The sequence below is a fragment of the Lethenteron reissneri genome, unplaced genomic scaffold, assembly GCF_015708825.2.
Source record: "Lethenteron reissneri isolate LAM-NWPU_2019-01 unplaced genomic scaffold, ASM1570882v1 scaffold_1638, whole genome shotgun sequence".
Taxonomy (NCBI): Eukaryota; Metazoa; Chordata; class Hyperoartia; order Petromyzontiformes; family Petromyzontidae; genus Lethenteron; species Lethenteron reissneri.
In genome coordinates, this window is record NW_026891375.1 from 202,493 (window position 1) to 215,666 (window position 13,174).

At 47.8% G+C, this 13,174-nt stretch overlaps 1 protein-coding gene across 2 annotated transcripts in view; it reads left to right on the plus strand.

The window, feature by feature from the left end:
• LOC133362909 (alkaline ceramidase 3-like) overlaps nt 1-13,174 on the plus strand; it is a 45,816-nt gene that overhangs the window by 16,446 nt on the left and 16,196 nt on the right. For both annotated transcript variants that reach the window (XM_061581879.1, XM_061581878.1), the window contains exons 3-6: nt 21-73; nt 3,537-3,589; nt 7,794-7,875; nt 10,686-10,721. In XM_061581879.1, the coding sequence (XP_061437863.1) occupies nt 21-73; nt 3,537-3,589; nt 7,794-7,875; nt 10,686-10,721 (224 nt within the window). The remainder of the gene's footprint in view (nt 1-20; nt 74-3,536; nt 3,590-7,793; nt 7,876-10,685; nt 10,722-13,174) is intronic.

The following is a 13,174-nucleotide window of genomic DNA, read 5'->3' on the forward strand; positions in this document are numbered from 1 at the left end:
ATGATGTTCTGTTGCTGTAGTGGTCGGGATCGGCTCGTGGTTTTTCCACATGACCCTTCTGTACGAGATGCAGGTGAGACTCGCTCACCTATACACTCACCCATTCACCCGCTCAGATTCACTTACTCATTCACCTATTCACTCACCTATTCATTTACCCACTCATTCACTTTCTCATACGCACTCTCACCTATTCACTCACCTTTGCATACACTCACCTTTGCATTCACTCCCTCACAGTCATGCACTCTCTCACCTATTCACTCACCTATTCATTTACCTACCCATTCACTAGCTCAGAGTTCCAGATCCGACGCGCGGATAGCCAACATCGCGGATGGCCGGTTCGTGACTAACGAGACAATATAATATCAGTGTTTATTTGGTGTCTGACCATCTTAACGCCTCCTCTATGTATGCCAGAGCGGGTGAAGCCACGTTATTTTTGTATCGTTCATTGCATCTGTTAGTTGTGCACAAAGCAGAAGAAGCAGCAGCATCATCATTGTCCGTGTAGAGATACCGCCTTGCTGTGAAAGAGCCAACGGCAGAAATATGTCTGGGGTTTGATCTTCACTGAGGCTGCTCATTCTAGATTTGAAGTTTTCAGGACTGCAGGGATCCATACTCTTTGGTTCTTTCGGTAAAGTCACGTAGGTAGAAAATACAATTAATTAAATGACGACATTTCGATAGCAACACAAGCAATCATCAGGTGGGAAAACCACATCAAAAACATTTCTTGCTGTGGTTTTCCCACCTGGTGATGATTGCTTGTGTTGCCATCGAAACGTCGTGATTTATTTTATTTTATACCTACATGACTTTACCGAAAAAACCAAAGAGTATGAGGCTGCTCGTGGTCCACCCTAACCCACGCATCGTCCACTGCACAAACCACGACAGCAGCAGCAGATGCAGATGGGGATTCTAGATTCGCGATGTTGTATTTGACCCAGGTGAGAAGGCCCCGCTGAGCTGCTGTGTAGCGACCCGGCCCATCACAAATGCTAGCAGCTCGACCAAGTGGCTTATCGTCATTGTCCCGTGAACATGCATTGCAGCCAAATACTCTAAACGCATAGGGATACATAGAGACCCATAGATATGCATAGAGACACAGACATATAGAGATCCTTAGAGACAAGTGACCCATATAGACATACATAGTGACCCATAGTCATACATAGAGACACATAGATATGCATAGAGACAAAGACATATAGAGATCCTTAGAGACACAGTGACCCATATAGACATACATAGTGACCCATAGTCATACATAGAGACACATAGAAATACATAGAGACACATAGACATATAGAGATCCTTAGAGACACAGTGACCCATATAGACATACATAGTGACCCATAGTCATACATAGAGACACATAGAGATACATAGAGACACATAGACATATAGAGATCCTTCGAGACACAGTGACCCATAGACATACATAGTGACCCATAGACATACATAGATACCCATAGTCATTCCTAGAGAGACGGAGACCCATAAGCAAAAATATTTTGTATTTTACGAGGTAGTAAGGCCCCACTGAGCTGTGAGGCTCTTTCAGAAGCGACCTGGCCCATCGCAAATGATAGCAGCTCTACCAAGTCGCTTATCGTCATCGTCATCGTCATCCCGCGGGAACATTTCTAGGAGTAGCCAGATACTCTCAATCGAATGCACAAACGGGAAACTAAAAACGCTCCAGGAGTGGTGGTGATGCGACTGTGGCCATCCAGAACAGAGACCGTATGACACAGATTGACACATCGTAGGAGACTTTCGTGACCACAATGTTATCCTTGGTATAGGTGGTTTGTGGGTTAGATCGTGTTAATATAAACATGTGTCGTCAAACCCTCCGCCACCCAACACGGCCGACGAGTAACGTTTGTCACGTAAACAAAAACGTGCAAACTAGTTACTAGCACAGCACTGACCGGTGTGTTGGAGAGTAAAACCACGACAGCATTTACAATTCGAGTACTGTGACGTTTCACCGGTAATTACAACAACCAGCCTCACCAGGCGAAATCCAGATGAGGCTGTCACTCTCCAACACACCGGTTAGTGCTGAATTATTAACGAATTGGCACGTTTTGTTTACGCGACAAACCTTACAAAAATTGGCGGTGGTGGGTGGTGGCAGGTTTAACGGCACATTTATATTTAGTCGATCTAACCCAAACACCTCTATTACCGTACATCGCGCAATTACGCCTGATCCACAAATACGACGGGTGATGTTCATGGTGATCATGATGTTCATGGTGATGTTCATGGTGATGTTCATGGTGATGTTCATGGTGATCATGATGTTCATGGTGATGTTCATGGTGATGTTCATGGTGATGTTCATGGTGATCATGATGTTCATGGTGATGTTCATGGTGATGTTCATGGTGATGTTCATGGTGATCATGATGTTCATGGTGATGTTCATGGTGATGTTCATGGTGATGTTCATGGTGATCATGATGTTCATGGTGATGTTCATGGTGATGATCATGATGTTCATGGTGATGTTCATGGTGATGTTCATGGTGATCATGATGTTCATGGTGATGTTCATGGTGATGTTCATGGTGATGTTCATGGTGATCATGATGTTCATGGTGATGTTCATGGTGATGTTCATGGTGATGTTCATGGTGATATTCATGGTGATGTTCATGGTGATCATGATGTTCATGGTGATATTCATGGTGATATTCATGGTGATGTTCATGGTGATCATGATGTTCATGGTGATGTTCATGGTGATGTTCATGGTGATGTTCATGGTGATCATGATGTTCATGGTGATGTTCATGGTGATGTTCATGGTGATGTTCATGGTGATATTCATGGTGATGTTCATGGTGATCATGATGTTCATGGTGATATTCATGGTGATATTCATGGTGATGTTCATGGTGATCATGATGTTCATGGTGATGTTCATGGTGATGTTCATGGTGATCATGATGTTCATGGTGATATTCATGGTGATATTCATGGTGATGTTCATGGTGATCATGATGTTCATGGTGATGTTCATGGTGATATTCATGGTGATGTTCATGGTGATCATGATGTTCATGGTGATATTCATGGTGATATTCATGGTGATGTTCATGGTGATCATGATGTTCATGGTGATATTCATGGTGATGTTCATGGTGATGTTCATGGTGATCATGATGTTCATGGTGATATTCATGGTGATATTCATGGTGATGTTCATGGTGATCATGATGTTCATGGTGATATTCATGGTGATATTCATGGTGATGTTCATGGTGATCATGATGTTCATGGTGATATTCATGGTGATATTCATGGTGATGTTCATGGTGATCATGATGTTCATGGTGATATTCATGGTGATATTCATGGTGATGTTCATGGTGATCATGATGTTCATGGTGATATTCATGGTGATGTTCATGGTGATCATGATGTTCATGATTATGGTCATGGTGATGATGTTGATGATGTGAATGGTGATGTTGATGATGTTGATGTCGGTCATGTTCTCTTAGCTGCTGGATGAGCTACCCATGATCTACACATGCTGCGTCTTCGTGTACTGCCTGTGAGTACTGGATACACCGCACAAGCTGCACCGGAGCACTGTATATACTGTACAACCCACACACGGGGAACTGTACACACTGCACAAAGTGACCGCGGGGCACTGTACATACTGTACAAACTACAGCTGGATACTCTATACTGTACAAACTGCCTCTCGGTACTGTGCACTACCCGTGAGCATCGTATATACTGTACAACACTGTACGTGAGTACTGTACCAACATTGCTCTTGAAGACATGGGGGTGACGGTAATTTCAAATCCCAGTCTCGTGCTGCGCAAAATGGCGCTAACGACGATTATTATTGTTGATTGTTCGCCCACGTCATCGCACAAACATCGCGCAGAGGGACCGCAAGCGACCGGACATCGCGCCATGCTCCGTCAGGAGATCTGGTGTTCGTCATTGCCGCTATCGTCGTCGTCGTCATCGTTGGCGCGGGGGCATCGGTGGCATTGGCGGCCATTAGCATCGGCGTGTCTAAAACCCGCATCGACGATCCATTCATTCTGCAGCTCAGTTGGGAAAAATGACATCGCTGCTGTTTCTCTTTTCCACGAACTCGCGCCCAATCCGAGCGACAAGCACAAACAAAGAGAATGGCAAAAGCGGCGCAGTTGCAGCAGCCGCCACTGGCAGGCAATCGCTGCTTAGCAGACACACGGAGGAGGGAGGGGGAGGAGGAGGGAGGAAGGGGGAAGAAGGGGGAGGGAGGGGGAGGGGGTATGAGGGGGAGGTAGGGATGGAGGGAGGGGGGAGAGAGGGGGAGGGAGGGGAGGGAGGGGAGGAAGGAGGAGGAGCAAGTTGGAGGGAGGAGAAGGAGGAGGGAGGAGCAAGGAGGGAGGGGGAGGAGGAGGAGGTTGGAGGGAGGGAGGGAGAAGTTGGAGGGAGGGAGGAGACACAGGAGGAGGTTGTGGGAGTGCCGAGACACCTCGCCTGCAGACCCACCGCTGTAGATCTGCCGACTGACCATGTTGCCGAGCCGTCTGGCCAGGATTACTCCATACACGGCTCTTAGTTGTCAAAGAATGACATCGGCAGCCATGTTTTCGAGAGCAATGCCCAAAGAGCAGCGGCCTCACACCACGACGCCATTGCCACAACACAGTAACGCAACGGCCACAACACGTGCCTCCCCCCAACCACTGCACTCTGAGTCGGCTCGCGACCCCCGCCTCCCCCTGTGCCTCCGTGGCGCATCGTGAAGGGTTCCACTGCACTCTGACCACCCATCAACCGATCAACCTGGGGTCTGTGCACGGCTCTCGCGACGTTCTTCACCAATTTAAAGCGTGAAGATCGAGGCGGTGGTTTCTCACTTGAGGGAGGCAACGGCATTCTCCCGGCCTGCTCTCTGAGTTTTTATCAACCTGGGGCCCGGATGCGACGTCGGTTGCAGGAGGCGGGGCGTCGATGTTCATCGCCACGGCTGCCAAATGAAGACGCCGCCACTCGACCGCATCCACGCTGTCCATTCTGATTGTCCACGTGGCAAAATCTTTAGTTGAGCGAGGGGTTTGCTTCCCCCAGACCTGTGTCGAAATGGAGGAGTTAACACTGCTCCCGAAAAAAAGTTGCCCTGAGTCAATGTAAATATACATATAGTGAGACCCCACCAACTATCGTCCCCAATCTCAAACCTGAGTACGACATCAGTGGTCACGGAGCGCCTGCGTCTGAAGCGGTCGCTACGTCCCCACATTGCTGCAATGGTCAGATTCAACTCCATTTCAGTCTGTACCAGAGGTGCCCCAAGCACTAAGACAGCTCTACTGAAGATCACCGGTGACCTCTACAAAATCACCGATGACCTCTACAAGATTACGAATGACTTCTGCAAAGTCACAGATGACTTCTAGAAAATCACAGATGACCTTTAGAAGATCATTGATGACCTCTACAAGATCACTGACTACCTCTACAAGATCACGGATGACTTCTACAAGATCACGAATGACTTCTACAAGATCACAAATGACTTCTGCAAAGTCACCGATAATCTCTACAACATCACCAATGACCTCAAAAAATGACCGATGACCTATACAAGATTACCGATGACCTGTACAAGATTACCGATGATCTCTACAACATCACCGATGACTTCTACAAGATCACCACTGACATATACAAGATCACCTATGATCTCTACAAAATTACCGATAACCTATACAGTGAGGGAAAAAAGTATTTGATCCCCTGCTGATTTTGTACGTTTGCCCACTGACAAAGAAATGATCAGTCTATAATTTTAATGGTAGCTGTATTTGAACAGTGACAGACAGAATAACAACAACAAAATCCGGAAAAACGCATGTCAAAAATGTTATAAATTGATTGCATTTTAATGAAGGAAATAAGTATTTGACCCTCTGCAAAACATAACTTAGTACTTGGTAGTAAAACCCTTGTTGACAATCACAGAGGTCAGACGTTTTTTGTAGTTGGCCACCAGGTTTGCACACATCTCAGGAGGGATTTTGTCCCACTCCTCTTTGCAGATCTTCTCCAAGGCATTAAGGTTTCGAGGCTGACGTTTGGCAACTCGAACCTTCAGCTCTCTCCACAGATTTTCTATGGGATTAAGGTCTGGAGACTGGCTAGGCCACTCCAGGACCTTAATGTGCTTCTTCTTGAGCCACTCCTTTGTTGCCTTGGCCGTGTGTTTTGGGTCATTGTCATTCTGGAATACCCATCCATGACCCATTTTCAATGCCCTGGCTGAGGGAAGGAGGTTCTCACCCAAGATTTGACGGTACATGGCCCCGTTCATCGTCCCTTTGATGTGGTGAAGTTGTTCTGTCCCCTTAGCAGAAAAACACCCCCAAAGCATAATGTTTCCACCTCCATGTTTGACGGTGGGGATGGTGTTCTTGGGGTCATAAGCAGCATTCCTCCTCTTCCAAACACGGCGAGTTGAGTTGATGCCAAAGAGCTCCATTTTGGTCTCATTTGACCGCAACACTTTCACCCAGTTGTCCTCTGAATCATTCAGATGTTCATTGGCAAACTTCAGACGGGCATGTATATGTGCTTTCTTGAGAAGGGGGACCTTGCGGGTGCTGCAGGATTTCAGTCCTTCACGGCGTAGAGTGTTACCAACTGTTTTCTTGGTGACTATGGCCCCAGCTGCCCTGAGATCATTGACAAGATCCTCCCGTGTAGTTCTGGGCTGATTCCTCACCGTTCTCATGATCATTGCAACTCCACGAGGTGAGATCTTGCATGGAGCCCCAGGCTGAGGGAGATTGATAGTTCTTTTGTGTTTCTTCCATTTGCGAAATAATCGCACCAACTGTTGTCACCTTCTCACCAAGCTGCTTGGCGATGGTCTTATAGCCCATCCCAGCCTTGTGTAGGTCTACAATTTTGTCCCTGACATCCTTGAAGAGCTCTTTGGTCTTGGCCATGGTGGAGAGTTTGGAATCTGATTGATTTCTTCTGTCAACAGGTGTCTTTTATACAGGTAACAAAGCTTTGATTAGGAGCACTCCCTTTAAGAGTGTGCTCCTAATCTCAGCTCGTTACCTGTATAAAAGACACCTGGGAGCCAGAAATCTTTCTGATTGAGAGGGGGTCAAATACGGATTTCCCTCATTAAAATGCAAATCAATAAAAAAAAAATTGACGTGCGTTTTTCTGGATTTTTGTTGTTGTTATTCTGTCTCTCACTGTTCAAATAAACCTACCATTAAAATTATAGACTGATCATTTCTTTGTCAGTGGGCAAACGTACAAAATCAGCAGGGGATCAAATACTTTTTTCTCTCATTGTACAAGATCACCTATGATCTCTACAACATCACCGATGACCTATACAAGATCACCTATGATCTCTACAACATCACCGATGATCTCTACAAGATCACCACTGACCCTATACAAGATTACCGATGATCTCTACAACATCACCGATGACTTCTACAAGATCACCGCTGACCTTTACAAGATTACCGATGATCTCTACAACATCACGGATGACTTCTACAAGATCACTGATGACCACTAGAAGATCACTAATGACCTCCACCACATTACGGATGACCTCTACAAGATCACCGATGACCTCTGACCTCTACAACATCACGGATGACCTCTACATCACAGATGACTGGTGTACTGTGTACTCTGCCTGTGAGTGCTTGATGATGATGATGTTGATGTTGTTGATATTGTTGATCATGATGTTGTTGATGTTGCAGGTTTCTCAGCTTTGAGAAGCCAAACTTCATGAATGTTCCGTTCATCCTCACTCTGGTGGCATTCAGCTGCCTCGTCACAGGGGTGAGGGCATCACTAACATCAACATCACTAACATCAACATCATTAACATAAACATCACTAACATCAATATCAGCACCATCAACACCGCCATCCACATCACGAACATCGCCATCAATATTGGCATCAACATCGCCATCACCATCAACAACATCACCATTGACATCGCCATCAACATTGCCATCAACATCGCCATCAATTTTACCATCAGTATCGCCATCAATATCACCATCGGCATCACCATAAAAATTACCATCAATATTGCCCTCAACATCACCATCAACATCACCATCAACATCGCCGTCACTTTCCAGCTTCAGCAGCAGGCGCATCTTACAGATGACAAGTCGATGGTCAGTGGGCAGATCAGCTCCACGGTAGGTCCTGTTATCAAGGACATGGGCTTACATCCGCTGTTTCGTCACTATGTAGTCCAGCAGATGTTCCTGCTTGGACCCGGCATGCATCCATGATGTTGTGTGGATGCGCCGATGCCGAAACAGTGTGTTGGTAATTACAAGCCAATGGGCTGCACAGAAGTTTAGCAGCCTCGTAGCATTGTGTTTGAGCTGATCTGGCCCATGCCTTCCAATCACTCCAGACCAGGTGCCAGCATCAGAACCTGCTCGGGCATTAAAGTCACCCAACAGGATGACTCTATCCTAAGGGGCGTAAGCTACCACTACCACTCCTCGCCTCTGGTTGATGGGAAGGTAAGCCCACAGTAGCCTGGGGCTTACAGCTTCCCACAAATCACCGCCATGCTTCCACACCCCTTCATTATATTGTTCAGAAGAAGAGCCACTCCTATTGTTTGGCAGTCTCCTGCCCCAAGTCGAGGACTGTCCACCCCTCATCTGACTGGAGCCAGAGCCCGTCCACTGGACCCCCCTGTATTCCACACATAGATTCAGGCAGTACCGGTCCAGCTCCTGAAGAGGAGTGGCGACCTCTCCTCCACACTGAGCGTTTGGACATTCCACGTGGCCACCCACCGTGGTTTCCTGCTGTCTCTGGAAGAATCCCGAGGGGAGGGGTATAGTCTGGCTCCACCAAATGGGGTTTGGCCAGAAGATGCTTGTCCCATACATACGTACATATGTACGTCCACTCAGGGAATCCGGGACAAGCTTATTATAGTATGTTCACCGTGATTAATTGGTAAGGTGATTCTAAAATGGCGGGGTTACCAGCCCTTTGCATACTGTAATGGAGACATGCATACACACAAATTAACACAGTGACACATAGCCACACGCAGAGACACACAGGCAATCTCTTTGAAACACTTAACAGCAATTGAAACACCACACATACTTCTACAGACGTATACATTACTCACCTCACCCTAACTGACATAAATTAACTTAACACTTAGACACCGCCACCTCCTCAGCTGCTTAAATATAACCACAAGACAAAGACAAGTGTTGTCATCACATCTACCCCTCTATTTAAGGAACGAAACAGGTGGACTTCTCCACAAATCTGGCTGTCGCCTGATGATGCTAGTTGTAATTGCTGGCGAAACGTCGTACTCAGATTGTAAATGTTGTGGCTTGGCTCTCCAACACACCGGTACGCTAGTAACGAATTGGCACGTTCTGTTTACGTGACAAACCTTACAAATTGGCTGTGTCGGGTGGTGGCGGGTTTAACGACACATTTATATTTTTAAGTGGTAGAATCCAAAATACCTGTATTGTGGATGATATTGGTCGCGAAAGCCTACTTGTTAAATATCCTTCGTAGCCGTAACTGTGCGGCAAGAGCTGTTAGCGAGCACCACTGCAGGCCGGCACGGCACACGAGGGGCTGGGTGGCCAGCACCACAGCAGTAGCGATGCTTACCCACTGCACCAGGTACTGATTTGGGACGTAGACGACCTAGGGGAGGCCCAGGATTCGCCACTGGGTTGATGGCCTTGAGCGGGAATCGAACTCGGGTCGCCGGGTTTGTGGTGGAGCGCGGCACTAATCCGCTGCCCTACATCACCACAGACACTCACCACACTCATTGTAACCAACTCTTGTTCAGAAGCGACCTGGCCATGACAAATGAGAGCTCAAACAAGTGACTGCTTATTATCATCATCGTCGTAGTGACGTGGGAATTTATAGCAGAAGCCAAACAACTCTAAAACACGTGGTGGAGACGTTGATTCTAAACATGGAGGGGAAAACCAGAGGACCCGGAGAAAAATCCACGCGACCATGGGGAAAGAGATGCAGACTCCAAATATACAGCAGCAGGCATCGTCAGGGTCGGGATCGAACCCACGACCTCCTGTAGACCAGGCGAGGTAGTTAACATCTCCTAGCCACCGTGATGATGAACGAGAAACGCAGACTCCAAATATACAGCAGCAGGCATCGTCAGGGTCAAGGATCGAACCCACGACCTCCTGTAGACTAGGCGAGGTAGTTAACATCTCCTAGCCACCGTGATGATGAACGAGAAACGCAGACTCCAAATATACAGCAGCAGGCATCGTCAGGGTCAAGGATCGAACCCACGACCTCCTGTAGACCAGGCGAGGTAGTTAACATCTCCTAGCCACCGTGATGATGAACGAGAAACGCAGACTCCAAATATACAGCAGCAGGCATCGTCAGGGTCAAGGATCGAACCCACGACCTCCTGTAGACCAGGCGAGGTAGCTAACATCTCCTAGCCACCGTGATGCCCCAAAACACACACTCATCGCTCACCACACTCACTCATCGCTCACCACACTCACTCATCGCTCACCACACTCACTCATCGCTCACCACTTACCTCACCACTCACGCAGCCGTCTGTGTCTCTGCAGATTTACCTCCTCTTGAAGGAGCCAGTGTTCCATCAGGTGAGGACGATCACACAGCTGATGGTGCACCTAGCCTGGCACTGGGGATAACACTGATTTTATTGATCTTGATGACTTCAAGGGTGATGTCCATGGTGCTAGTGTTGGTGATGTTAATGATTGCGGTGATGTTGCTGTAGTTCATGTTGATGGTGGTGATGTTGTTGATCATGATCCTGATGATGATGATGTTGTTGACATTGGCGATATTGATGGTGGTGGTGATGTTTCTGTAGGTCATGTTGATGGTGGTGATGCTGTTGGTGATGTAGTTGGTGGTGGTGGTGGTGATGTTCGTGGTGATGATGTTGGTGGTGATGTTGGTAGTGATAATGTTGATGATATTACTGTAGATGGTAATGTTGATGGTGGTGGTGATGTTGGTGATATTTGTGATCTTGATGGTCGTGATGTTGATGATGGTGTCGGTGGTGACGATGATGACGATATTGATAGTGGTGATGTTTATTTTGGTGATGTTGATGTTGTTGATATTGGTGATTTTGATGTGTGGTTATGTTGGTGAGCATGATCCTGGTGATGAAGTTGTTGATATTGGCGATATTGATGGTGGTGGTGATGTTAATGCTGGTTATGATGATCATGATGCTGATGTTAATGGTGATGTTTTCGGGTGAGCTGAGAGAAACGGGCGGCCCACTCCCAGTGTCCACGCGTAAGCAGGCTTCTCTTGGAGGTTCAGAGAGCCGTGCGGTTCTCTGAATTGGGTACACGGTCCAGACCTTCCTTCCCCACCTCCCCCCCTCCCGAGACCCTGGCTGATGGAGGAGGTGTTCCGGTTGACTGCGAAAGAGCGATAGGCTCACTCCCACCGTCTGCACCGCATCCCACGTCAAAAAATGAGGAGGCTTACCACAACCTTCGCTCGGAGGTTCGGAGAGCCGTGTGGCACTGCAAGGATGGGTGGTGGTCGCGGGTCGCTGAGGAGATGGAAAATACCTCGTTAGCCCACGATCACAAATCACTCTTTCATTCCATCACAAACGTAACTTGCAGCACCAAACTGATCAACATCCTTAAGGGAAAGAACGGTGATCCGATCTCCGACCCCTGAGGGGAAATCCCTCGGTTCAAAAGATACCATTGGACAGGGTGGGGATGACCCTGCCGGGGCTGCTGTGCCTCAAATATTGGAGGAAGTAGCCCCCCCCATTATGAGTGGCTGGTTGGCATCCCATCTTCTGAGAAAGTACAAGGGGTGATCCAGAGTCTGAGACCATGAAAAGCGCCAGGCAGAGATGATTTCCCAAGCACAATGCTGAGGGAAGGTGGCATCTGTGTGCAGACTGCCCTACATGATATCATCACAACTGTCTGGACCACTGGACGGGTTCCACAGGATGGGAAGGATGCCCTGGTGGTCCCCCTCTTTAAGAAAGGGGACCGCACAGACTGTAACAACTACAGGGGCATCTCACTCCTCAGTGTGCCGGGTAAGGTCCTGGCAAGGATTATTCACCATCGCCTTGCCAGACACGCTGAGGAGAGGCTTGCGGAGCCCCAATGTGCTTTTATACTGAGGCGGTCCTGCACAGATGCCATATTCTCTGTTCGTCTGCTACAGCAGAGGTGTAGGGAATTCCCACAGGACCTACATCTCTGCTTTATTGACCTGGTCGTGACCTATGATACCATCAACAGGGCATGGATCTGGGTTGGTCTTCGTGCTTTCTAATTCCCTGACTCTCTGCTCACAATAATTAAGGACCTTCATGATGGTGGGCAGCCCTGGCTAAATCTACGTGGCCGGGAATCGGAGCCATTCCCTGTTCACCTTGGGATGTCCTCTGGCCACTACACTCTTTTATACATTTTCGACCAGTTAATTTGAGAAGCTTTCAATGGCTGTACGAGTAGAATTTCCATCTGGTACAGATACAATGGGAGACGGATTGATGCCTAGGTGCGGTCGAGGGATGGCTCCCAATTGGTCAACCATGTTGCGTATGCTAATGAGCTGGTGATTGCTGCTCACTCAGAAGAGGAGTTGGAGGCTCTGCTGCTGAACATGGAGCATGGCACTCAGAGGTGGGGTCTTACCGTCAGCACCACGAAAACGAAGCACCTGCTTGGGTATTTTATGTTATCAAACGCTCCACCCCCTCCACTCCTCATGAGTGATGGAGCAGTTGCAGAGAGAGTGGAGAGGTTTCCATACCTGAGCAGAATGCTTATGACCAGCTCCGGTTTGGCAGCAGAGGTCTCGCTGTGAATCAGCCGAGCGGCATTATCCTTTTCATCAGCTGCATAACTCTGTGTGGAAGCTACCTGGTCTGTCACTCCGCACAAAGCTTCGGATCATCTCGACCACAGTCATGCCCTCCCTTCTATATACTTGTGAAACGTGGATCTCTCTAATTGAACATCTGCGCCGGTTTGAAACATTTCGGCTGGTCTGCCTCCGATCCATCCTGGGTTTAACCAGGCTGGAT